This window comes from Ipomoea nil, unplaced genomic scaffold (assembly GCF_001879475.1).
Source record: "Ipomoea nil cultivar Tokyo-kokei standard unplaced genomic scaffold, Asagao_1.1 scaffold1421, whole genome shotgun sequence".
Classification (NCBI taxonomy): domain Eukaryota; kingdom Viridiplantae; phylum Streptophyta; class Magnoliopsida; order Solanales; family Convolvulaceae; genus Ipomoea; species Ipomoea nil.
The window spans coordinates 3,932,337-3,957,969 of record NW_017617849.1 but is presented as its reverse complement, the minus strand read 5'-3'; the positions used below and the strand labels follow the sequence as shown (position 1 = coordinate 3,957,969).

At 36.3% G+C, this 25,633-nt stretch overlaps 5 protein-coding genes across 8 annotated transcripts; 1 reads left to right on the top strand and 4 right to left on the bottom strand.

The window, feature by feature from the left end:
• The first annotated feature begins 544 nt into the window (after positions 1-544).
• Positions 545-4,328, top strand: LOC109187781 (ketol-acid reductoisomerase, chloroplastic). The gene is made up of 10 exons (XM_019338101.1): positions 545-929; positions 1,018-1,110; positions 1,575-1,640; positions 1,843-1,983; positions 2,323-2,550; positions 2,642-2,759; positions 2,834-2,973; positions 3,098-3,265; positions 3,429-3,584; positions 3,710-4,328. Exons 1-10 carry the CDS (start codon positions 630-632, stop codon positions 4,076-4,078), a joined length of 1,779 nt encoding a protein of 592 aa, XP_019193646.1. The 5' UTR covers positions 545-629; the 3' UTR covers positions 4,079-4,328.
• Positions 4,329-4,752: 424 nt separating this feature from the next.
• On the bottom strand, positions 4,753-8,077 carry LOC109187784 (bifunctional riboflavin kinase/FMN phosphatase-like). 2 transcript variants are annotated; one of them, XM_019338105.1, is made up of 10 exons: positions 7,791-8,077; positions 7,500-7,686; positions 6,830-6,960; positions 6,474-6,543; positions 6,245-6,310; positions 5,842-5,996; positions 5,674-5,751; positions 5,285-5,421; positions 5,107-5,199; positions 4,753-4,987 (listed from the first exon to the last, which is right to left on the bottom strand). In XM_019338105.1, the coding sequence occupies exons 1-10, from the start codon at positions 7,879-7,881 to the stop codon at positions 4,874-4,876; spliced, it is 1,122 nt and encodes a 373-aa protein (XP_019193650.1). In that variant the 5' UTR covers positions 7,882-8,077; the 3' UTR covers positions 4,753-4,873. The 2 variants fall into 2 exon arrangements, with proteins under 2 accessions (XP_019193650.1, XP_019193651.1); XM_019338106.1 differs by having other exon boundaries at positions 7,500-7,681.
• Positions 8,078-9,716: 1,639 nt separating this feature from the next.
• LOC109187788 (14-3-3 protein 9-like) lies at positions 9,717-13,823 on the bottom strand. Its single transcript, XM_019338113.1, has 7 exons — positions 13,654-13,823; positions 12,959-13,265; positions 12,767-12,854; positions 11,929-12,038; positions 11,627-11,775; positions 10,183-10,238; positions 9,717-10,081 (listed from the first exon to the last, which is right to left on the bottom strand). Exons 1-7 carry the CDS (start codon positions 13,721-13,723, stop codon positions 10,079-10,081), a joined length of 783 nt encoding a protein of 260 aa, XP_019193658.1. The 5' UTR covers positions 13,724-13,823; the 3' UTR covers positions 9,717-10,078.
• A 2,488-nt stretch (positions 13,824-16,311) lies between these two features.
• On the bottom strand, positions 16,312-17,469 carry LOC109187570 (heavy metal-associated isoprenylated plant protein 28). Its single transcript, XM_019337797.1, has 3 exons — positions 17,283-17,469; positions 16,960-17,035; positions 16,312-16,785 (listed from the first exon to the last, which is right to left on the bottom strand). The coding sequence occupies exons 1-3, from the start codon at positions 17,286-17,288 to the stop codon at positions 16,400-16,402; spliced, it is 468 nt and encodes a 155-aa protein (XP_019193342.1). The 5' UTR covers positions 17,289-17,469; the 3' UTR covers positions 16,312-16,399.
• Positions 17,470-18,743: 1,274 nt separating this feature from the next.
• On the bottom strand, positions 18,744-23,860 carry LOC109188085 (phosphoenolpyruvate carboxylase-like). Of its 3 annotated transcripts, none has more exons than XM_019338588.1 (11): positions 23,585-23,860; positions 23,320-23,496; positions 22,254-22,645; positions 21,932-22,016; positions 21,516-21,738; positions 21,303-21,406; positions 21,117-21,204; positions 20,875-21,029; positions 19,775-20,773; positions 19,309-19,695; positions 18,744-19,221 (listed from the first exon to the last, which is right to left on the bottom strand). In XM_019338588.1, the coding sequence occupies exons 2-11, from the start codon at positions 23,482-23,484 to the stop codon at positions 18,925-18,927; spliced, it is 2,895 nt and encodes a 964-aa protein (XP_019194133.1). In that variant the 5' UTR covers positions 23,485-23,496; positions 23,585-23,860; the 3' UTR covers positions 18,744-18,924. The 3 variants fall into 3 exon arrangements, with proteins under 3 accessions (XP_019194133.1, XP_019194134.1, XP_019194135.1); XM_019338589.1 differs by having other exon boundaries at positions 23,320-23,501; positions 23,607-23,860; XM_019338590.1 differs by having other exon boundaries at positions 23,607-23,860.
• Positions 23,861-25,633: the final 1,773 nt, after the last annotated feature.

The following is a 25,633-nucleotide window of genomic DNA, read 5'->3' as shown; positions in this document are numbered from 1 at the left end:
AAATATATATCAATACAATCATTTTACTGCTAAAAAAATTATATTTATTTTTGTAGCCCCTTCCATCACTATGATTTTGTTTTGTGATTCTTCTTGTAATTAGGCAAGTTAACTCCCCCTCACATTTAAATATTGACAATAAACTTTCTTATAAAAAATGTTTTATCCACTATAAATATATGTAGAGTCAATTATGTGAAAAACGTAACTTTTTTTTTTTTTTTTTGAAAATCACTAACTCAATCGAATATATTAACCAAACTATAAGAAAAATGAAAGGAACACCTTCCCAGTTCATCCGACGTGCAGATTGAGAGCCATTCACCTTAGCTAAAGTATGAGCGGACTAGTTTGCTGACCGAGAAATATATTGTAAAGCGCAAGACAACAACGATTCAACGAAGTACGAAGAATTTTATTTACAATAAAAAATAACAGAAACTAAATAAGTAGTAATTTCCTTATGGTAGGGGCTTACTTGTCATTATACAGCCTGTAGTGCAGTGTACCAAACACCTGATTCTCATACACTATAAAAGACAGTGCAGAATGAGAGTGCGGCAAAAATCTCATTTCCCCTCACGCACAGTCGCCGCATCCCATTTTTCCTCAACCTCGTATAACTACTCATGGCGGCGCCGGCGCCGACTTCCTTCTCTATATCCGCCTCCTCCTCTTCCGCCACCGCCTCTAAAACCCTAAAGCCGTCTACTGCAGCCGTCCCACACAGCCTAGGATCAATTTTTTCCTCCAACCCTTCCTTAAGATCGCTTCGGGCTCGGGCTCTTCCGGCCATTCGCTCGACCTCCGGCTCTGCACTCGCAGCTCGCATGGTCGCCGCTCCAGCCTCCATCAAGTCGCCGACTTCCCTCGATTTCGAGACCTCCGTATTTAAGAAGGAGAAAGTCTCCCTCGCTGGCCACGATGAGGTATTCCTGTGTGCTTCTATGTATATGTCTCTACTCTCTATGTTGAAATGAATGGTTTGGCCTTAATGTTTGGATTCTGGTGATGTAGTACATTGTGAGAGGAGGAAGGGATTTGTTCAATCTGTTGCCGGATGCATTCAAGGGAATTAAGCAGATTGGAGTTATTGGCTGGGGTTCACAGGTGAAGCTTCATTCATTAATTGTTTCTCATTTCGAATCGAGCATATGGATCAAAAGCTATTAGCTACACTTTTCCTCACATCCTATTTGATTAAATGATCGATGATCCGTATAACTGTATAAGTTCACCTTGTTTTGCTATTTGTTACAATGTATTCGCAGGTCGTCTTCTTTTTTAGTGTATCTTATTTATAAATAAATTAGATAACTTTCAAGTTGTGGAATGCTTATATGATAGATTAAAAGGCTAAATTAAATGTTTTCTCCATGTCCCGTGTACTGCCATTACAAAGACCATCAGTTTTAAATGAAAATCTCCATGTGCTATGTTCATATAAAACGAGTGTCTGCTCTGGGTTACATCTTCTTGTTCATATTGTGATGAAAGCATTTGTTTTTTAAGTTTGGCTGTCATTTTTTTATCAATATAATTAAATCTTCTTGTTGGTGTTATGTATTTGACAGGGACCTGCTCAAGCTCAAAATTTGAGGGATTCTCTTGCTGAAGCAAAATCTGACATTGTAGTCAAGGTGATAATACTTCTATCCCTCTTCTTCTTAAATCAAGTAAAGAGTAGAACGATAAGAATGAAAGGGAAGTGAATGAGGGAAAAATTCAATTATTTCTGCACATTTTTCTCAATCTTTTTTTTTTTTTTGAAAAATAAATTCATATATTTCATTTTGCCTGTCTCATGTGGAGCTAATTAAGTATGCACATTTGTTTGTGCAGATTGGTTTAAGGAAGGGTTCTCGCTCCTTTGATGAGGCCCGGGCTGCTGGGTTTACTGAAGAGAATGGAACCTTAGGGGACATATGGGAGACTGTTTCTGGCAGTGATTTAGTGCTTCTCTTAATTTCAGATTCAGCTCAGGTTGACACTTCTACTGAGCCTCAGCTGCTGACATGCAGTCTTATATTTGACTATTCATGTCCTGCATTTTTCACTGCTTATTCAATGTCCTTATAGAATTTTAGGATATTTTCTGGACCTCTGTGCCTCTTTTAGGAAATAAAATAATAACATTTTTTATGCTCATTCTCTGATTTAAGTAAGTAATACTTACAATGTTATTGATCGCCCTTTGATTATGTTCTCTTTTAAGTTTTAATTTTTTGGATTAGGAAGAGTCTTTTCACATAACTGTCGCTTTCTGCATTCAACACGTCATTTCAGTATGATATTTAGTCTGAATTCTGTGATGCACTGCAGGCTGATAACTATGAAAAGGTATTTTCACACATGAAGCCAAATAGTATTCTTGGGCTGTCACATGGATTCCTTCTTGGCCATTTGCAGTCAATGGGTCTGGACTTCCCTAAGAACATTAGTGTTATTGCTGTATGTCCGAAAGGAATGGGCCCTTCAGTGAGGAGGTTGTATGTGCAAGGAAAAGAAATCAATGGTGCTGGAATTAATTCAAGTTTTGGAGTCCACCAGGTCTCCAAAGTTCTCTCTTTCTTCCATCCTCTTATTTGGTCCCTTGGCCTCCTGTTGTATGGGATATGTCTTACTCTATTTTCATATGCAGGATATTGATGGCAGGGCCACTGATGTTGCCCTTGGGTGGTCAGTTGCCCTTGGCTCCCCGTTTACTTTTGCTACTACTCTAGAGCAGGAGTACAAGAGTGATATATTTGGGGAACGAGGTGAGATACATCCTATGTTAGTTTGTTTGAACTATTTAATAATCTTGGCTAAAAAATTTTCATTTCATTGTTAGGGATTTTACTCGGTGCCGTTCACGGCATAGTCGAGTCTCTGTTTAGAAGGTACACTGAACATGGAATGGATGAGGAGCTTGCCTATAAGAACACTGTGGAGTGCATAACCGGAATCATTTCAAGGACCATATCAACACAGGTTGGTTCTTGCTTTAAGTTCCTTAAACTTTAAAATTCTTGGTTTCAACAGGCTCCTTTGTCTGAAGCCATCTTGAAATTCTTATGATGTTTTCTATGATATTCCTTACTGTGCTTTTTAATAGGGCATGTTGGCTGTGTACAACTCATTGAGTGACGAGGGAAAGAGGGAATTTGAGACTGCATATAGTGCTTCATATTACCCTTGCATGGATATCTTGTATGAGTGCTATGAAGATGTAGCCACAGGCAGTGAAATTCGGAGCGTTGTCCTGGCAGGGCGTCGCTTCTATGTAAGTTGGTTCCTATACTTCTAAAGAACTTTGGGCCTGTTTGGTTTAACATATAGAATAACTTTTACTAATTAAATTCGTTGTTTGGATATGTACAATTATGGAATTGGAATCAAAGTTTTTGTGAGTGAATTATTTGTAACAATGTTGGTAATCGTCACAGGAAAAGGAGGGTCTACCAGCTTTCCCAATGGGCAAAATTGACCAGACACGGATGTGGAAAGTTGGTCAGCGTGTGCGAGCAGTCCGCCCAGCTGGTGATCTTGGTCCTCTATATCCCTTCACCGCAGGTGTCTATGTAGCATTGATGATGGCTCAGGTGAGTTCCATTTTTTAGAGTTCCTTGTCAGTATTTTTCGCCACATGTAGATTTTTAAAAATGGATTTCCATGTCATTAAAGGAATCATCATTTGAACATCCTATTTTTTGGCAACTATAAACAGATTGAGATTCTACGGAAGAAAGGGCACTCGTACTCTGAGATCATAAACGAAAGCGTGATCGAGTCTGTTGATTCCCTGAATCCTTTCATGCATGCTCGCGGAGTTTCATTCATGGTTGACAATTGCTCAACAACGGCACGTCTAGGATCAAGGAAGTGGGCGCCTCGATTCGATTATATTCTCACCCAGCAGGCACTCGTGGCCGTGGACAACTCTGCTCCCATCAACAGAGACCTCATCAGCAACTTCCTCTCAGACCCTGTGCACGGTGCCATCGAAGTTTGTGCCCAGTTGAGACCCACTGTCGATATATCTGTTCCTGCAGATGCCGATTTCGTCCGTCCTGAACTGCGCCAGTCTAGCAACTAAGAGTTGTAGTCTTAAGAGTTGTTGAAGACTACCACAACACCACCCCCTAAACGGCCATGGATTAGTGTTTCTTCTTTTCTTTTTCTTTTTGGTGGGATGTTGTAAGAGTCTGAAACTATAGGTGCAGTACTACATCCAAATATCTGTACAACTGTTCTTTATGTTGTGGCTTAAACCAACTGAATTTTATTTTAGTATTGCATTTTGGGTTTGTATTTTCGATGTGTATGAAAAAAAAAAAAGTTTTCTAGTTTCATTTGTTGAATAAATAATAAATTACAGCCAAGTTGATCGGGTTATTGATTTGGTAACCCAAGGTTCCAAGTTCAACACCCAATCCAGTGGGTAACCTAGGTCGGTTAGGGGTCAGAAGACAGTATTTACTCAGTGCATAATAGTTGCAGGTTTTTCTCGTCAAAAACATTTATGGAAAATGCATACAGATGTAGTTACTATAATAGAGCTGCTCAATTAGTGACAAAATTGATTGCATAGTCTTGAAGCTATGCCCAAAAATGATTGGTTTCTTGTTCTACTACCATCTTGAAGCTAATCCTGTAAGAGACTTCTTTCTTCTACCCATTTTCTAATGAATGAAATAAGCTTTCATTTTATGTCAATGGAAAAAATAGTAAAATACTGAACTGGTAATTTTGTGAAAAGAAATAGCTGTGTAGCATAAATGACTGCAATTGTGGCAATCAGAAAGGGATGTAAGTCTGTAATATTCAGGTGAGATTCATAAATAGGTAAGAAAAAAACTGACACATTTTCTGAATCTAATGTCCTCCATTTTCATTCTTGAGGAAATACAGATTTGCAGGTGTCAAGGGAAAATTCTGGGTGGCAAAACGCAGCGCTTGCTATCGACTTGTCTTCATCAAGAATGTCAAGAAAGTTGGTTGTTTTCTGCACATTGCAACATTCTTGATTTCATAAGCATCAATGTCATACATAAAGTGCTTCATTTTCTTTTTCTTTTTCTTTTTCAGCAGACAAATATATAACACACAAAAGTTGAATTTTACCATGCTATATGATCCTCTGATGTGACCCACAAGAACAAGCTCCATCTCGCAATCATGTAGATCTTCATTGTTTCCATCAGGTATGAAGGTTTGCTAGAAAAAGTAGAAAAGGCACATGAAATAAATTACTGCCCACAAAGAAAAATATATCACAAGTATAATCGGGTTTTTCACTCACAATATTTCTATTTGAACTGCAGCTGTCATTTTCCCATCCAACGCTGACAACAATCTTCAAGAACTCGTTGGACTCGATCTTTGCCCATCCAACATAAATTCCAAAAACTTGATCAGGTAGATCAGCCAATATATCATCTAAACACAGCAACATTCATTTGTGAGATACACATATGCCACTGCTCATACATCACGTACAACCAAATAAGTTTGTACTTTTTATACATTTTTTCTTATACATCAGGATGGATGGGTGGATAAACGAGAATGTTTTCTATATTGAAGAAAATTCCAGATAAATTTGGCAAGTAATGCAACCATGGAAGCAACAATATGAATCTATTTTCCAGAAAAGAGTAGTGAATTAGAGATCGAGGAGGTGTCATAGACCTGTAAATTCACGGAGGCGTCCATTGCTGTAAAAACCTTTGAAAAAAACAGGCTCAACAGGCAATACATTATCTATACCTGCGATAATTACATGAAAATCAAAACATCAGACAAGCAAGAAAATTGGGATTACAAGCAGAGGGTGGATGTGTTGGGCAAGAATTATACAATCTCCAAATGGCGGGAGACCCCAAAGTTCGGGCTGTAACTCAAGAATCGAATGAAGCACAGAATCAGCAATAGAATACTGATCAATTTCGGTTTGTACTGATGGCACAGCAACTACCTTCATTCCAGCAGCCTTTCCAGCTTTAACACCGACACTGTAAAATTGAACTACAATTACAACTTCGCACAATCATGTAACATATACAGCAGTCCTCCCAAGCGAAAATAAACCGAAAAGAAGAGAAAGAAACTTGTTTTGACGGGTAGAAATGGAGTACAGCTATATTTTATGGCTCCATACAAGACATTCTTCTATTAAGGAAGTAGCTCAATGTAGCGCAAGCTTTGCAAGAAAGTACATGAAGTTCAAATTTAACTTCACTTGAATACGAAGAAAACTTACACAGAGTCCTCTATCACAAGACAGTCAGCCGGATGCACATTCATCCTGCTTGCAGCTTCCAGAAATCTATTGACAAGAGGTATTGAAAAAGCAATCAGTTGCAGAAATACGTATTAGGATAATGCTTTTGTCATCATCTTACATGTCTCGGCCTTAAAATACTACTTAAGAAACTCCTGAGCAGAGGGAATATAATTACTTCATCCATAAAATGAACTTGTTAACTTACATGTCTGGCTCTGGTTTCCCTGCTCTAACCTGGTCACTTCCAAGAATTACTGCAAAGCGTTCTTTCCAACCTATAAAAATTGGAGAATTAAAAATTAAAAGAAACGACATCAAATTGAATAACAAACAAATGATTACTGAGAACATCACAAGTGCAAGTGATAGACATGATTTCATGGTAAATATAATGTGATCTTGTTCAGTAAGAGAAGAAATCACAAATGAACACATCAATAAGCAAAGAGAGTTCAAAGCAAAGCTTTTTGGTTAATCATTGAGGCAGTTGTATAGAGAAAGCCAACTGAGAAGTTCCAACATCAAGGTTTAAGGAATCCCATTAAGAAAACGCCTGAGTACCTTCATGATAAGCGAGTTTCCCATCTATGTTTTTCCTTAGGGAATTTGAAGCAAGTGCAATGGGAATTCCTTGCTTATGAAGATGTGCCATAAGGCGATTGGCTCCAGGAAGTGCTTTTGCTAGCTGCCACCTAACAAAAACAAATTGTAGAAACAATATCTGTATAAAACTAATGCCAGTTGAAATTTGTCAGCATATATACAATTTCAAACATATTAATGCTAAAACCAGAAAGAACTTCACGTATAGCAAAATCTACACTCTGTGATACTTGAGCTCATATGCTTAATTACAATCAGATGTCAAACTTCTCATTGGATGAACATCATATCAACGTCATTACTATCTAATACAGTCATCAGGTTACTTGGAAACATAAAACAAGCACATATATGGCATGTAATCCATGTATAACTTTCAGAATCGATACACTCCATTCTTCAATCATAATTGCAATTCTTTTATCAAAATCTCATCAAAATATTTTAATTTAAGTCAGAGAAAGTTGACTCATTGATGGGGTGCTCAGTTGATAAAAGCTGTCTAGTAAGTGTATGCAGATATCATATACCTACTTCTATAAAACTAAAACCAGATTGTGTAATAAATTATAAAGATAACATTTTTCTAAAAAAGTAAAGTTGAATTCATATTGTGTAAGAGACTCACTTTCCCTGATAAAAGGGTAAGATGTCTTGAATGTATTGATGAGGAGAAAGTGGAAGATCATAATCTTTGATAATGGCACTGACAGACTGTTTCTGAGTCATCCCCAATCTTTTAATCTCCTTCTCCTTATCTGGTACTTTCCCATATATACCCAAATATTCCTTCAAAACCCCCTTCGTTACCTGCTCTGCAACCCCATAATCACACACCCAAAAAAAAAAAAAAACAATCTTTATGTCGAAACAAACACAGAACTCATTCGAGGAAACAGATAAAGAGGAAAAGGAGGACCTGTGTTCAAAAGGGTACCGTCCAAATCAAATATGACAGCTGAAATCTTGTGGGTTTCATTGTTGTCATGTGTAGGTGCAAGATCTCCCATGGCTTTGCCCGAATTTGACGTGCCTGCGTGAGGAGAGGATGTATTGAATTGGGGGATTCAAAGGGAAGTTTGATTCTAGTGTTCAATTGGGCAAAAAGTAGTTAACATCCAGCACAAAACCAGTGGAGAGGGAAAAGGGGAGAGAATTCCCGCCTTATTAATGGAACGTCGGCTCACAAGTGTCAATTACGGGGACTACTACTCTTCTACCACTGTTCTGGGATCAGTTTTGGCATACAATACGAATATTCCATTATTTTTTTAAAAAAAGTTTTTTTGCACTTTTCCTTCCTGAGTTGTCGAAACGGGCCGACGAAGTAGGGCCCGCCAAAATACGGGCCTAGGGATAGCGGTCGGCCCCGCCTCGAATTATTTTAAAACATAATTGTATTATCATTTAAAAAAGAAAACAAATTTAAATAGAAACACGAACTTGGTAACAAAAATTCAATCAACTCTTTTCATTTTTCTAAAATATTTTTAATTAAAAAAAATTGATGTATCATCAAAATCAGCTATAACCAAAAGTTCATTAAAATCAAATATATTCCCAGTATTTATATTTTTCAAGATCAAGTGCTTATTTTAAATTTTTTTGAGCTCAATGGATTAATTATATTTTTAAAAAAATCAAGAATATATTTTGTTGACTCAAAGATTTTGTCAAAGTTATGTGCAAAAAGGATTCCAGTTCTATGAAGGAATACCAGTCCTAAAAGGAATAAATATTGAAGAATACTAGTTCTAAGAGGAATAACATTGAAGATTTTCTAGTTCTAGTTTGAGTTAGAAGTAACTATTATAAATAGGGGTTGTCCTTATCACAGAGATCAAGCATTCAATATTAATCTTGTGAGGTATGAGAGTCTATGAGAATATGATACTAAGTTCCCCTAGAAAGTAGTACATGTGTTTAGGTTTCAATAGTTTGGTAGGAAAGATCATTCTATTGTGTAATCTCAAGTTCCAAATAGTGTACTTAAAATATTGAGCTTTTAGTGGATTTAGGCAAGTTCTCAAATTGAGAAGTGCCTCGCAGATTAGGGTTGTTTGCCCGAACTACGTTACAGATTGTTTGGATTACAACTTCAGTTTTGACATCATGCTGTGCTTTTATAAATTTCATATTTGATGATTATTATCAAGTGGCTTGTGGTCCACTGGTATCGAAATGCTCCCTTATGTGGGAGGTTTAGGTTTTGAGCCTTGTTGTAGGCGTAGTTTGTATGGGTATCCCCCTTCCTTTGTAATAATATTTGATGATTATTTAAAAAAAAAAAAATCACACCTCAAATTCTTATTTTGAGAATAGCCAACAAGTACCAACATAAAAAGGGGAAGAGTAAGATTTTAGTGGGAACATCTATGTGTATTCCAATTGCTTAGTGGTCTGAGAACATTGCTATACTTTTCTACTAATATTTTACTTTATTCGCCAATCGAATCTCCTTTACAAAACAACTAATATTACTAGTACTAAAAAAAACAACTAATATTACGAGTACTAAAAATAAAATTAAAACCAAGTACCTTATAACCTGACAACATTACTGATATCTTCCATAAAGAAAGTTTCAAGTTTGAAACCCATCCAATCATGAAACTCATTTAATATCAGCACAACAATGGAGCAGATATGTAATATGTTCTCTCATATAACCCAAAAATGCTCAATAAACAACTCATACACTAATATCACTAAAATTTTGCTTTCTGTACATTATTCACTCATGGATTAAAAGATATTTGTTCACAAAGTAGGAATATAGAAGATCCTTAACTGGAGCGTTATAGACTATTGGTGTTATGGATATCATTATTCACCATAACTACGCCAAAACCAAAATTGTGCTCTACTTATTATCATAAAAGAGAAGAAGAAATTGTTGAACTATAAGGCTGAGACAACATGCGAACAGCTAAAATGATCAGTTGGACTCTGGTAGTCTTTTGAAAAAAAAAATAAAACCACCTATAGGCCAAAACCAATCTTCTAAACACTATACGAGGAGGAAAGGCATGGGGATGCATGCAGCAAATCACACACCTTATATCAACATCCGACATGAAAAACAAAACAAGTCACAACAAGACACGACAGTCGATATCTATAATGTTTTAAGACATACATCGCCAGGTGCATCCTCAGCCACCCCCTTCTCCAGAAACACGTGATGTTCTAATCATCTTTAATACTTCACTGCAAAGAGAACAACACACATAGGCATTGTCAAATGAGAAGGAAATACAATATCAAAAATCACAATGGAGAAGAGCATTATGAGATGTCTGACAACCCACCTCTGCATCCCCAGCTCCTCCCGCTTTTTTTGCAGCATCCCCTGTTTGGGTATCTTCTGTTCAAATTTGAATGTGAACATTTTTGTGATAATATCAAAGGACAATTTCTGCTATCCATGACTTAATGAAATAAAATTCTGGTTATTATAAAAAGTTTTTTTTTTTAAATAAAAATAATAAAACACATAAGGGGCTCGGGCACACCCAAGGTTGCATTTTTATGATCATTACTCTGAAAGAACAACAAATAAAGCAATATGTGCTAAATGAGATTATATTCCATGGCACTAGCCATGTGCATATAAATATCAAGCTCAATATTTCCAGTCAAATATTATCTCCTTCAAGGAAGCAAAAAATTCCTAAATTGGAATTTGGAAAAGCAACCAATGCAGTTGTGACAAATGGCCAAAGACCTTACCAGAATGTCCGAAATACAACAAGCTAGGTTATTGAAAGGCCCACTACTTTTACTACAAAGGTTCTCTTTCTTCATAAGCAGGGTTCCCAAAAGAATGGCGCAAGTACATATTAATACCTAAACATGAATTACCTCAAGTCTACAACTAAAGCTCAATTAAAGAGAATGAGTTTTAATGCTACTTTTATACTCCGTATGTAGATCTTCATCTTTCCATGTATTGATCCCAATTACACCAATGAAATGGCTTAAGGTTCAACTTTGAAAACTGTTACTACATATTAAATAGAGTTAATACCATCTGAGGTCCTCCGAGTATAGTGGTTTTGTCACATTTAGTCCTAAACTTTCAAACTGACCATCTGTGGTCCTTCGACTTTCAAATTTAACCATTCGTGGTCCAAGTTAACCACCCATGGTCCTTCAACTATTAAATTTTAACCAACCATGGTCCTTCAACTTTAGAAATTTAACCAATCGTGGTCCTCTTGAAAGGACCCCGGTTGGTTAAAATTTAATAGTTGAAGGACCATGGGTGGTTAACTTGGACCACAAATGGTTAAATTTGAAAGTCGAAGGACCACAGATGGTCAATTTGAAAGTTTAGGACTAAACGCAGCAAAACCACTATACTCGGAGGACTTCAGATGGTATTAACTCTATTAAATACTATAAGGTGGCATCATTTACTACCAATTTATTTCTACTATATTTCTCTAAGGGAGTTGATGCAATGTAAACTATATAGTATATATATATGCATAATTTTATTTCTTTGGAAGTGCATGTTTCAAATTCTTGCATGTTAAGGTACAGATTTTTATAAGTTGATAAAATGAAAAGACTAGGTATAGCTAAATTGTTTCTGAACTCAATACATAGAAAAAGGGGTGGTATACTGAGTTCAACTCAAGCATATGAAATTAAGAACATTTGTTAAAATATTAGGCATCAAGAAATGATTTGGAAAAATTAGATTGCATAGAAAATGAATGACATCTTGAGAAAACTAAATGTATTTACCAGCATCCTCCGGGATGTCAGAGGTCCATAAGGTAAGATTGTCCCTCAGAAGTTGCATTATCAAGGTGCTATCCTTATATGACTCCTCATTGAGGGTATCCAGCTCAGAAATTGCTTCATCAAAAGCCTGCTTTGCAAGGTGGCAAGCCCTAAATATAAAATTAAAATAAATGATTCAGAATTATCCCAAAAAAAAAATAAAAAAAAAAATAGTGTTCCAGCAGATTAGTAACATATTATATACTCAATCATAAAAATAGACTATGCCATTATGGCCAAGACAATGATTGAGAAAAGAGAACCTTTCAGGGGAGTTCATGATCTCATAGTAGAAAACAGAGAAATTCAAAGTCAAACCCAGGCGAATGGGATGTGTAGGTGGTAAATCAGCCTCTGCTGTAGTGGTAGCAGCCTGTAATAAGTAGAGGAAAGATTAGGGGCATAGGAATAATCATGCATACACTTAGGCAAACACCATAAGACATGGAGAGAAATAGGAATCGAAGAAGAAGAAGAAGACAGAAAAGAAAATGAGGTAGATTTTTATATTAAATGCCAGTTGAGAACTATAACAAAATATAGCTTTTGCTCACATAAGCTTTCTGGTTTGTTTGAACTTTGAAGCATAAACAAGTAAATGGAAAAGTAAAGTAAAAAAGATTCAATAGGTTAACAATATTCTGGAGTGAGATATTAAAAGATATTCTGTATTCCAGATCAAATTTAACCAAAATTCAACTAAGTATCTTTCATCATACAAATAAATCCAGTAAAACTTACTTCTACTATGTCAGCCATCAGGTCAATAAAATCTTTAAGAACTTTACATTCTTTTTGCAGCTATTAAAATCTTATGTTTAGAACATCAATATGTTTTCTTAAAGTTCCAATGTCTCAAAATGAAATCAAATTTTGAACCGACTGGTTTGTTCACACAATCCAAAAGAAGTGATACTTTGATTGCATAATGAGCATGAGGCCCTCAACTTAAAATGATAACTTTGACACAGTGGAAACTGATTACTAAACTTGACACATTAAATAAATACCCCACCCCCACCAAAAAAAAAAAAAAAAAAAAAAAAAAAAAAAAACAGGAAAGTGTGAAGTCATGAAGAACAAGTACTAGAAATTCTATACCTGATACGCTTTTAGTGAAAGATCAGCAACCTCTCTCTTGTCATCACCAGTTTTGAATTCTGCAAGATACCGGTAATAATCCCCTTTCCTGCAGCCAAAAGTTAAAACAAATGAACAACTATTCAAAATAGGAAAACATCAAAGGCAAAATTTGATAGAAACAGTCAATAAAAGTTCAAGTAAATCTCTCACATCTTATAATAGAAGACATTTGATTCACCAGTAGTACATGCTGGGATAAGATGCTCATCTATCAAAACCATGATATCATTGCAGATGTTGGTAAGCTCAGTCTCCACTTTTTGCCTGTACTCCTTGATCCTCTTAACATTCTGCCCATTCCCTCTGGACTCTTCCTTTTGCTCAATGGATGACAAGATCCTCCACGACGCTCTCCGAGATCCCACCACATTCTTGTACCCAACAGAGAGCAAGTTTCTCTCTTCCACACTCAATTCCAAATCCATTTTTGCCACATCCTTCAAGGTATCCACCATTTCTACCAAAGTTCAGAACGGATTTTCCTAATTAGATTTACTTAAAAGACTGAAAAATAAATAAATATCCCACTGCCATTCCAATTCCTATAGATAGTAGTAAACATGTTCTTTTAACTTGAATTCAAAAAGTTGTTAGATACGGAGAAGTAATTATAATCAACAAAGAAGCTGCAATGTAAAAGTTATGGAAGGTCGAAACAATTCGGATCTTTCTATTCTTTTGGATCTTTTAAGCAGAACAAACTAACAAATCAAGAAAAGAAAAAAACAACAACAATAACAACAAAAAAGAGATCTGCATCTAAATACATACATAAAACGTGCATATACATACAAATAAACACATATTGACGGAGAAATAGAAAGGTGGGGAGTGGGAACCCTAACCATCGTAGCGCTCAGCTTGTTCAGCTAGCCTGGCGAGATAGACGAAGTTATCGCGATCTTTGGAAGCCATAGCTGATCGGTTTCAGAGGTTTTTGGCAGGTAATAGGGTTTAATCGACGACGAGATTTGACTGGCGAAGCAAATGAACAAATTTGAGCGAATATGATGTACGGACATTATAATATTATTACTACTCCGTACTATTTTATATGCACAAAAATATTGTGTATCCATGTGGACATATGCATGGTAATAATAATGTGAAAAAATAACAGAACTACAAAAATTATAATGGTAGGGTTATTTTTATCTAAAAAATAATGTAGTATAATTTTGTATAGCATAAGGTATAAAATGAATTAACAGAAAAAACGGACATAAACTAAGGTATAACTTAGATTGAAACTTATTATGTTTTTAGATTTAGATTTGAGAAAACTGGCTGTGATGATTGCGAATAATTTCAGTATACCCCATCAACTACTTTTGTCTATCAATTTGACCCACTTGAAGTCTAATTTTTTTCTGCAAGCTCTCTTTGGATTATAATTTTTATTAATTCAGTTTATAACATTATATATACTATAGGGTTTGAATTTTAGTCAGAATTTTGATTAGCCAGCATTATATTATATTAATAAGAATTATGTGATGTAAAGTCTGTTTAAACTTTTAAATTATGAATTTGGTCAATAGTAAGTAATAAAGTGTTCAATTTATTAGTTGAATCATTTGTGTTTCGTGATGATGAGTCAAACTTGTGCTTAAGATGAAAGAAACTCCTCTACAACTCATTGTGATGACGACTTTAATGGGTAGAAAAATAAGAAATGGATGAAGCAAGGAATTATTAAATTTAAAAGGTTATTTCTTTCGTAAATTTTACGTTCAAATAACGAAAAAATAGAGTAAAAAAAAATGAAATTACTACATGCATTCATGTTTATTGCAAGTTAGTTAGTAGGTCACATAACGGAACAAGAATGGAGATTCTCATCGCTGAAAGTATTATCTGTTTGGTTACTAAAAATGTTGCTAGAGTTACATCGGCTTAACCAGAAGTCTATAACGAGCGGTCAAAGTTATCATAGTCATGATTGTAGTAGTTGTAGGACAAAGATGGCGACTTAGAGGTGCAACGAAAAGTCGCCGACCCAGTGTAACCCTATTGATGATAATAGTAATCGGTGATGTGATTGTTGTGATTCATCATCTCATAGTTAAAAGGAAATTGTCAAATCTCAACTCTCCAACGAGTTGTTCTCAGGGCCTTTTTTATGGTCATCCCATATGATTACGTTCACTTTTTGCATTGCCATGTACCATCCACCCCTAAATATCACAATAATTTCAATAACTACTCAATACCCTTGATTTCAAAACTCTACTATACTCTATTAGTATTATTAATCACTCAATAAAGAAACGTTTAAAGAAATATGTTACTCCGATGGGTAACCCATCAAAGTTGGTTAGACTATTGATTTGCCAATCATACGATTATAAGTTTGACTCTCAACGGGAGTGGCCTATTCTTAGTTTGAGTTGGTCAATCATGGACAACGTAACCTAAGCTGATTTACTTCTTTGTGGTCGGAGTTATCCAGTGCATACCCTTAAGTAGTGGATACGAGTTTCCCTGGTCTATTAAAAAAAAAAAAGAAATATGTTCTCCGTATTTACACTTATTTTTACATCAGTTAACTAACCTAGAAATAAAAAAAAAAAAAAAAATTATTTTTGCTCTTTTGGAGAGTTTTTCTAATCTTGCTCTCACATCCCCCACAAATCTATATGTACTCGCATCTATATGACCTAAGAGCAACCTCAACAATGAAAAATTTTTAGTGACTTTTTCAGAGCCATGTAGGGGAGAATGGAAAGAGTGAAGAGAAAAAATGAAAGAAATAATATATATATATATATATATATATATATATATATATTTTTTTTTTTTTATTTATTTATTTATTTATTTATTTATTTATTTACGCACCCAGTATAGCAATGTATGTGTCATACTGTGGCAGTGTGCACACGCACAGATATTGCGGTGACTTTTTTCTATTTTCTCCTTAAATGGTCTCACAAAAATATTGTATTTACGAAAAAAAAAATCAACAAAAATCTCATTCCATTCGTTAAAAATCTCACCCTATATATTTTTTTTTAAACCCCACCCCCAAAACCATGTGGTTGCCCTAATTATGACTATCAAAGTACATTAGGTAAATTCACAATGGCTTGTTGGATAATGATCTGAATTAAACAAAGTAAAATTGTAAATTACTCAATAAATTCTTTTGGAAATTTTTAGCTAAAACAACATTTTGAATAGTTATTTGTGGTATAATTTGAAATCTCCCCAAGATTGTGAAAAAATTGTCATCCTATTTAACTATTTTTAAGAAAGTGATGGGATGGGTAATGATAATTGCTAAATGTGTGGTGATAAGGTAGCTCATGCGGCATGTGCATGCTTTAGCCTATGTCTCCCATAATTCAAACCTTTGACATTTTTTTTGGGTAGGGAAACCTTTGACATTAATGTTGTTTGCCATTGCCTATACTATACCCATGACGACTTCAATGAGTAAATAAATATGAAAGGGAAGAAGGAACGAATTATTAAATTTAAAAGGTTACTTCTTTCATAAATTTAATACTCAAATAACGGGAAAATGAAGTAAAAAAGTAGAATTATTACATGCATTCGTTTCATGTTTCTTGAAGGTTAATTGGCAGTTCACATAATGGAACAAGAATGAGGATTTTCGTCACTAAAAGTACCGCCGATTCTACTACCAAAAATGTTGCCGGAGTTACCGCGACCCAATCGAAATGAGCGGTCAAAGTTATCGTAGCCGTGCTTATAGTAATTGTAGGACGAAGATGGCGGCTGAGAGGTACTGTGAAAAGTTGCCGGACCACCGTAACCTTGTTGGGGATAATAGTTACCAGCGACAGCGACATGATTGTTATGATTTATCATCTCAGGGTTGTTAAAAGGGAACTGCCAAATCTCAGCTCTTCGTCCGGTCTTTCTCACGGTCTTGAGAACCTTTTTCTGGTCAGCCCATCCTGTGACAGTTACCTTTTGCATTGACATGTCTATATCTACTTCATCCACCCCTGAAAATCACAATAATTATTTCATTAATTACTCACCACCTTTGACTTTAAAGCTTCATTACTAATCTATTACTATTATTAATCATTCAACCAAAAGATCATATCCGAGGTTTAAATAAATATTTTACTTTCACTTATTTTATCAACGGTTAACAAACGTACAATAAAAATTACCTTTGAGTTTTTGAAGAGCCTTTCTAATTTTGCTCTCACATCCACCGCAATCCATATGTACTCGCATCTCTATGACCTAATTATGTCAATTCAAATACATTAGGTACATAAGTACATCCAAAATGCCTTGCTGAACTAGGAATTAAACAAAGTAAAATCATAAAACATAACACATTATAATCAATTGACTATTAAGTCATAAAACTCTTTAATTGAACAATCAACTAATCAAAACACGTTATGATGTCAAACTAGATATTCACGGCATGAATACTAAAGCATTACTCGAAAAAGAAAAGTTACACTCTAATTGGATCCATTACCGTCATCTTTGAGAAGTGAGTCTTCAATACTTTCCTTCTTCTGTGTTGCAATACAAACTGCAGCGAAGATATATTTCAGTATGTATAAAACTTGGGTGAAATGGAAGGTCCTTTTCCCCTGTATATATAGATAATATAGATAGACCTTTCATTATTTTTGGATAAATTATGGTTGGGTCATTTAATTGGGAACTTGTGAAGTTATGGCCTTAAAAAATTAGTTTTTGCACCGACTTTTTCCCGTTTACTAAATTTGCAGCAAGGGAACGGTACGGTTGCGTTGCTCACGCGGCATGTGCATTCTTTAGATGCCATGTGGGTTGTGGGTTTTAAGAAAGTGGACGGTATGGGTAATGCTTAATGTGTGCTAAGTGCACGTGAGAAGGTAGCTCATGCTTTAACCTATGTCTCCCAGGGTGGACGCTTGAATCACGGAATGAAAATAAAAGAAATATAAATAGAATTTTAAAAAGAATGGAATAGATAAGAAATATAATACGAATGTTATTTTATATTTGATTGAACTACAAAATTACATAAGTGATGTGATAAATACATCAAGTTATAAGAATATGTCTATGTATTGATTATAGTAAGTGAATTCAGAAATTAATGACAGTGAGGTGGACGTTCCCGGGCTAGTGTAGATTAGGTGAAACTCCAAGAGTCCCTCTCCAAAGCATTAATAACAGGGCGTTTGGTTGGAGGGATTTTAAATTCCCTTCCCACTTAATTCCCACCTAATTCCAAAGGCCATTAAATTCCGTAGTTTGGTTGGAGGGAATTGCAATTCCCCCATTTTCATGGAATTAAAATCTCATGTCCCCCCTGGTATTTTAATTCCTGGGAAAAAAAAGATAGTGATGAGTCAAAATTACCCATTCCTTTTTTAACCTAAAATTAATGTCTAGCAACAATAATGGACATTTTTGACTTTATACTACTTATTCCCTTTCAATTCCCATGTATACCAAACATTGGAATTGAAATTCCCAGTAATTCTATTCCTGTCAACCAAACACTGGAATTTAAATTCCCACTTTATTCCCAGTAATTTCACTCCCATGGAATTACAATTCCTTTCCCACATAATTCCCCCCCTCCAACCAAACGCCCTATAAATGCACCTTATATAGAGGGCTAAAGGGAACACATGCCGATGGGGGAGGGGGTGGGGGGGGGGGGGGTCGAGGGCATTGCTGCTAGACCCATGTGTATAAAGATTCCTGACGTGTCCGTTCCAAGTTGGGCTTGTCCTCTAGAATAGGAAAAGTGTTCCTGCTCGGGATATTCGATCCATGCCTCATGATCGAGATTATGTAACATATGTTTGCCTATGTTAACTGTAGACACATTTTGAACCAGAGCCCATAATGCATGGTAGACACTGGTCCATGATATAACAATTGTGCAGGGGATAAAATGGAGAAAAACAAGCCTGGGATTATGAAGATAAAAGAATGGAGAAAAACAAGCCTGGGATTACAAAGATAAAACCGTGTCTCTATATTTTCAGTTAATTATTCAAACAAAACATTATTCGATGATACACTAAAGTATAAAGTACTCTCCTCAGTGTTTCCCCACAGCTTATTCTATCACACATCGTACAAACATAAGACTCACGACTCTTCTTCAAAGCTTAACCGGTGTTCTGCATTCCAGCTGCAATTCCTTTCATGGTCAAGATGAGAGTGTCTTCCAGCCCGGGGGCATACTCGCTCGTGGGATTAAGCATCACCAGCTCGGTGGCCGGTTTGCTGGATTCCATGATCTCCTTGGACAGATGGGGCCTCACCTTCACGCTGTAGCTGGGGTCTCGGATACGCTTCAGGGTGTACGCTTGGCACACGTTGAGCGTGGTGATATAGGAATCACGCAGCCTGAGCCTCTGCCTCAAGTAGGGATCTCCTTCGAGAAGATCCTTGTGTCCCGCCACCTAATGCAGAAAACACCAGGAAAACAAGAAGTTAGCGAGAGTTTGGATGCTGAAATGGCTGTATATATGGTTTTGTTATGATCTTACCTGAAGGAGAAAGCTTTTTGATTCTTCGTATTTCGCCCTGAGCTCTTCTCCAAAGGGCCAAAGATCTTTGGATACTAAGAGATTATCGTACAATGCAGCAATACCGGGGTCTCCCTTTGCGAAAACCATCTCAACCAAGTCGATTGTCACTCTAAAGAAAGGCCACTCTTTGTACATGTCTTTTAGCATCTGGAGATTTCGGATATCCTTCTCGATAATATGCTTGAAGGCAGCCCCAAATCCAAGCCAAACGGGGAGATGGAACCTCGTCTGGGTCCAGGCGAAGATCCATGGAATTGCTCGAAGTGATTCAATTCCACCGCTTGGTTTCCTTTTCGCTGGTCGACTCCCAATGTTCATACGCCCATATTCTAATTCTGGTGTTGCCTGCAATGTTATAAAAATAAATAAATAACAAGGAACATAATTTGAAGACTGGGAAAAATAAAGCATGATATATACTTACAAGGCGGAAGTATTCAACGAATCGTGGGTTCTGGAAAACGACAGATCGGTACTCTTTTGTGGCAATAACTGACATCTCGTCCATAAGTGCACGCCATTCTGGCTTTGGAGCGACGGGAGGATGCATCCCGTGTTCGAGTGTAGCTGCTGTGTACCGCTGGAGTGTTCTGAAACACAAGTGTTCTTCCCCGAAAGACTGTTCGATGACTTCGCCTTGAACAGTCACGCGAAGTGAGCCGTGAATCGTGTCAGGTGGCTGTGATAAAATAGCAAGGTGAGTTGGACCGCCTCCTCTTCCAACGGTGCCTCCTCGACCGTGAAACATTGTCAGCTTAACCCCGAATTCTTTCGCCACCTTCACAAGCTCCTCTTGAGCCTTGTACAATTGCCAGGCTGCCGAGAAACGACCAGCATCCTTACCTGAATCCGAGTACCCAATCATGACTTCTTGCTTCCCGTTGATTCTATTTCGGTACCAATCTATCGAGAACAACCGAGCCACAGCAGCAGGAGCGGCCTCCAGATCGGCGAGTTTCTCAAACAACGGGACGACCCTAAGTGGATTCTTGACATGGCACTCGCGTTGTAAAAGCTCTACAGCGAGCACATCGGATGGAGCCGTGGCCATAGAGATAATATAGGCACCAAAATTATCCGACGGGAGCTCAGCAATAACATGAAACGTATCCAACACATCAGCAATCTCTTCAGTTTTAGGAAGATCGGGACCAAAAAGAGGCCGTTTGCCACTGAGTTCAGATAAAAGCCATTCTTGCCTACGTTCTTCCGACCATTCTTTGTAAGATCCTATCTCTAGATGCCTCGTGATAGCATCTAGAACATCTGTGTGCCGGTCTGATTCTTGCCGGATATCAAGCCTCACAAGCGATAGACCAAACGTGGAAACTTGTCTCAGAAAATCAAGAAGGCTTCCGTCAGCAATAGGGTGATCACCGCAAGCACATAATGATCTGTAGCACAGCTCAAGCGGCTCCAGAAACTGAAAGCCAAAACAAGAATAATATTTAGTTCTCTCCAATACTAAATACAAAAACGCAAACAGATTTTAATGAAACTTGTTAAGTTTCATGAAGGAGAAACCTGTTCAACATTGGTGAATGTTGTCTCTTCGGGAATATCAGAGTACCCATTTGCAAGTAACTGACGAGCACGCTCCCGAGTACTATACAGCTTGTCTCTAACATCAGCAAGAACAACTCGGTAAGGCTCATTTGGGGGAATTTGCTTCCAAAATTCTGCATCAATAAGAGACTCGAGTTTTAGAGAAGTCATCAGAGTAGAATCTCAAAAGCTGAAAATAAAATTGTAGAAAAAAAATATACCAATATAATGTTTGACGTCTCTTTTTGAGGTCCTATGGAGTTCATCTGCACGAGCACGCAATTCATCATTGCAGCGCCACATTGAAAGCTGCCACAAAAAGAGCAAGAACAAAAGATCATTATCAGAAACTTCAACAGTAACTAAAAGAAAGAAAACAAAAACAGTTATTGCATGATCCATTATACCTCAAACATAAGATCTTCAATCTGAGAGAAGTAGACATTAGCAGCCATCATTCTAGCCAATAAGCATACATCCCTTGTAACTTCAGGTGTCACTCTGGGGTTGCCTGTAAATCCGCCCGAGATTTCAGATTGATTTTACAAAAACCACATAACCGTACAAGTATACCAAAGGGGAAAATATAAAACTTGTGAAAATAATAGTAGTAGTAGTACCATCTCGATCCCCGCCCATCCAAGAAGAAAATTGGATAAGAGGAGCATTGTAAGGAACACGCTCATCTATTCCAATATTCTTCAAAGCAGTGTCAACTCGACGCAAGAACTTTGGCACTCCCTTCCATATTGTCTCATGGAAGTAACTCATTCCAGCCCTCATCTCATCTTGTGGAGTTGGTGGACTCCTCTTGATTTCATCTGTGCGAAATGCAGCTTGTATCTGTATATAATAGTGAAAGATCAATGTCACGACAATTATAAAATCACTTAGAAATGCAAGCAATATAGATCTCAGCTGCAGATATTTGCTGACATTTTTACAAGTAATTTCTTGCATAAAAGTTGTCGGAGGTTTAACACATCAATCATAAAAAGCACGTGATATCTAACAAAGTGCATTGTTGACCGCATACCTCTCTCTGTAAAGCCTCATCAAGCTCATGCTTATCATCAGGAGTGATATCTTTGGCATACAATTGTGTCAAACAATCTCGGATCCTGCAAACAGAACAATGGGAAAACGAAGTGTCAGTGATCAACATTTTTCCTCATGGAAGAAAACTTGGTAAACAAGTCCAGTAATATGACAAAGATCTCTCGTTGGACAAAGAACACCACGGGCCCCACCCCAAACAAAACATAACACTTGAAGATTAGGGAAGCAATCAAATAATAGGACAGGAACAAGTAGTGAAACACTGATATTTGTAACTTAGGTGAGTAAAGTGTGCAAACCTTCCATGCTTTTGAAGCAAAGATCTGCGAACAGACTGAGTAGGGTGCGCTGTTAGGACCAAATCTATCGTCTGGTTCTTCAGAGCATCAAAGACTTCTTGAGGGGACTTGTTAAGTTGTCCAACAAGCCTCCTTAGAGTCTCTTCGATATCCGATTCAGTTGTTGCAGATGCCTCATCAGACAAGTCGCATTTTTTTAACTTGCTCCTACGCCTGTAGGCTATCTGAACCTCCTCAGCAAGGTTGGCCAAGTTAAGCATGTTGGAAAAAGCTTTGGTAACCACAATAGAATCCCCAGCATCCAAACTAGTAATGACTCTCCCAAGCTCTTCCAGCTTTTGAGTATCACGCTTCCCTTCATACTCTGCAGAGAGCTCATAACACTCTTGGACCTACCATACATCATAGCAGATGAACATAAGTTGCAATGATTTTCATCAAATATCTTTCTCAACTAACTATAGCAAGCATGGAAACTGCAAAAGCTTATGCTTTAAGCCATCAGCTTGTATCATAGTGAAAGATTGCTTCAGGAAGTAATCAATCAAAATTGAAAACTCAGGTATAAGATGCACAAGATGGCTAAGTTAAAGGCCTAAGGAGAAGAGTAAAAATATGGCAAACAGATTGGCAACTGTAAAAATCTCATCAGCACATAAAGATCTGTACTCTGTAGTGATTTCTATAAGCATTCATGGAGTAAGGAATTTTACAGTGAAAAATCCAAAGAGGACATCTTTCTAATATAAAGGTAGTTACAAACAATTACCAAATCAATTAACCCACAAGCAACAAAGTCAACAAAGTAAATTTATATGCATTCCTTGAAGAATTTCAACAAAGTATATCACTATTACTGTTTCATTACTCCATTGAAATTCTAAATTCTGCTAATACCAAACTAAAGTCAACAAAGCTCAATAATCAACTCAATTTTAAGAATTCGATTCACATATTAACATTAAAAAACCAATCTTACTACTCTCACACTCCTCAAGAGTGAGAACATCACAAATCCAGGAAAAAGGGTTGAAAGCAAAGAGGAAAAAGAACAAATCTTTAGTACCGTCTCACGAATGCCTTCACCATGCAAATCCTGCAGGATATCCAGAAAGCGATCAAGCAAGAGCGCGTCGTACTCCACGAGCTTGTCATCCTCCGAGACCTTCGCAGGAGCCAGTAGCCTCAGCTGCGCGTCAATCGACGCCATCTTCTCAAGATTCCTACTCATTCTCCTTATCACCTTCACCACAAAACAGTATTATATATAGCAAATTTAGCACCCGATTTTCCCCAAGACCTGTGAGTCAAATAAAGAAAGACAAAGATACCGGTGGGGTAGAAAAAGGGTACACGAGAATTCAGCTGATTGGTTCCTCTAGACGCTTCTTTCTCCTTTCTCACCCAACAATCACGCAGAGAAAAACTGGGTCTTTCACGGTTTGAAGATTGACCCCTGACAAATTAGCGATTATATAGGTGTCCCCCCCGATTGTCACGAAAGAAGAGACCAGAAACAAACGGGTTGAGAAGAAGTAGACTTATTATAGATCACGGATTCACGGGGAAGAAGAGTTTGGGTAAGCTAAGGCTGGTGAAGCTGGGAGCAAATTTATAGACAATAGGATTCGCCGTTGGAATATTCAGTCAGTCTCCGTTACTACTTCTATCGTTTTCACCGGCGAATCAGATTTTCGGCTTTACACGTAGTTTCACCAATTACTCCGTACTTATTTACTTCTTTTTTTTTTTTTAATTAATAATCAGATTTATTATCGAAAAAAAGTCAATAAAACCTAACCTGACAAAATTTAATCTTGTACGGACTACTATAGATCTACAAAAAAGGTTGGATATATATTTAAAGGTTCAATAATAAAACAACACCCAAAAGTTTTAAATTTGATTTGATAACAATTTTAAAACATTAAATCATGTATGTCCAATTTTATGTTTTTCACCTATCGCAAATAGTAAAATGATGGTATTTAATTATTATTATTATTATTATTATTATTATTATTATTATTATTATTATTATTATTATTATTATTATTATTACATCTCTTTATATAACTATTCCCTTTCAATTCTCATATATATCACCTTTCAAAAAAAAAAAAAAAATCTCATATATATCAAATAGTATGAAATTTCTAGTAATTCTTTTCACACCTACCAAACAGGCAAACACCTAACTTATTACTTTCCCGGTACAACAAAACGGCATGTTCTTAAATGAAACCTCTCATCTATTAAACCTGCCCACTAAATCTTAATTATTCACTTGTTTTAATATACATATTTTTTTTTCACGTTTAATAAAATTGGTATTGTACTTTATTAATATTTAAATTGTATTAACTACTATTGAATTAAATAATAAAAATCAAATTATAAATAATTTGAGACAAACCATGTTTTTTTTTTTTTTTTGAAATACTCATAATTTGAAGTTATGACCATTCATTTAGAATGGTAACCGAGATGCCATTCTCACTACATGGTAGTTGGCTTAAGACCACACTTGTTAACTAAATCAAGTAAATAAAATAAAAGAACAACATAATACTTATAGCAGTGATAGTGCGGACATCATACTTTTAACTAATAAAATGTGCACTTTTAATTGTGAAAAAATGCAAAATTGCCATTGTGAATCAAATATGAATTGTTTAATCACTTGAATTGAAATATTCATGTTAATTTTTATTTTATTTAATTAGCATTCATTTTTAGGTACGATGCTCCACTAATTTGATCACTTGGTTCACTTCTGTCATGAGTGCTAATTAAATTTATATATAAGTTCTATTATATGAACTCTCAATCTCTACTCTCTTATTATTATGTCTTGATATAGCAATTAATGATAAATTATTTTCACCATATGAGTTCAAAGAAAAATATCTACATTAAATTTAAAAAAAAAAAAATTTGAGAGTAAAATTGAGGAGTTTGAAATAATTTTTTTTTTTTTTTTTATACATATGGGTGCCGTGTGACTCAGGCAATATACATATACATATAGGTGGCATGTGACTCAGATTGCCTGCGTCACGCATGCATTCTCCCCTGCCTATAAGGTTTGTCTTTTCAATCCTAATTAAAATAGGTTACTCCTATGACCACCACCGTACCCTATTTTAATTAGGTTACTCCTACTACATGAACTCTAGAAGGAAGCAAACAACAATGTGGTCATGATGACCAAGAAGTCCAATACCACTATTATTCTTTCATGTATAGTATCTCGTTTTCTTCTCCCAATGTATCTCGTTTTGTATCTACTATATATTTGAATAATGAGTGTTCTTTCAAAAAAGTGGGAAGTGGATGGTTCGAGCCTCAGTGGAGGTGATTGTGGTATCATTTGATGT

Bases quoted from the DNA above. Each gene is read 5' to 3' on its own strand.
- LOC109187781 (XM_019338101.1), top strand. From the start codon at position 630: ATGGCGGCGCCGGCGCCGACTTCCTTCTCTATATCCGCCTCCTCCTCT. The intron at 930-1,017 runs GTATTCCTGTGT...CTGGTGATGTAG, and splicing joins CCCTCGCTGGCCACGATGAG to TACATTGTGAGAGGAGGAAG. The intron at 1,641-1,842 runs GTGATAATACTT...TTGTTTGTGCAG, and splicing joins AATCTGACATTGTAGTCAAG to ATTGGTTTAAGGAAGGGTTC.
- LOC109187784 (XM_019338105.1), bottom strand. From the start codon at position 7,881: ATGGGAGATCTTGCACCTACACATGACAACAATGAAACCCACAAGATT. The intron at 6,961-7,499 runs GTGAGTCTCTTA...TGTTTTTGTTAG, and splicing joins TTACCCTTTTATCAGGGAAA to GTGGCAGCTAGCAAAAGCAC. The intron at 6,311-6,473 runs GTAAGTTAACAA...TCTTGTCAATAG, and splicing joins GGGAAACCAGAGCCAGACAT to ATTTCTGGAAGCTGCAAGCA.
- LOC109187788 (XM_019338113.1), bottom strand. From the start codon at position 13,723: ATGGCTTCCAAAGATCGCGATAACTTCGTCTATCTCGCCAGGCTAGCT. The intron at 13,266-13,653 runs GTTAGGGTTCCC...GAACTTTGGTAG, and splicing joins ACAAGCTGAGCGCTACGATG to AAATGGTGGATACCTTGAAG. The intron at 12,039-12,766 runs GTATAGAATTTC...TACTTATTACAG, and splicing joins TTTCACTAAAAGCGTATCAG to GCTGCTACCACTACAGCAGA.
- LOC109187570 (XM_019337797.1), bottom strand. The intron at 16,786-16,959 runs GTAATTTTTATT...TGTGATTTTCAG, and splicing joins GGCTCTTCAAAAACTCAAAG to GGGTGGATGAAGTAGATATA.
- LOC109188085 (XM_019338588.1), bottom strand. From the start codon at position 23,484: ATGAGTAGGAATCTTGAGAAGATGGCGTCGATTGACGCGCAGCTGAGG. The intron at 22,017-22,253 runs GTTTGCACACTT...TTCTGTTTGCAG, and splicing joins TTGCTTCAAAAGCATGGAAG to GATCCGAGATTGTTTGACAC. The intron at 21,407-21,515 runs GTACTACTACTA...GCGGATTTACAG, and splicing joins GATGGGCGGGGATCGAGATG to GCAACCCCAGAGTGACACCT.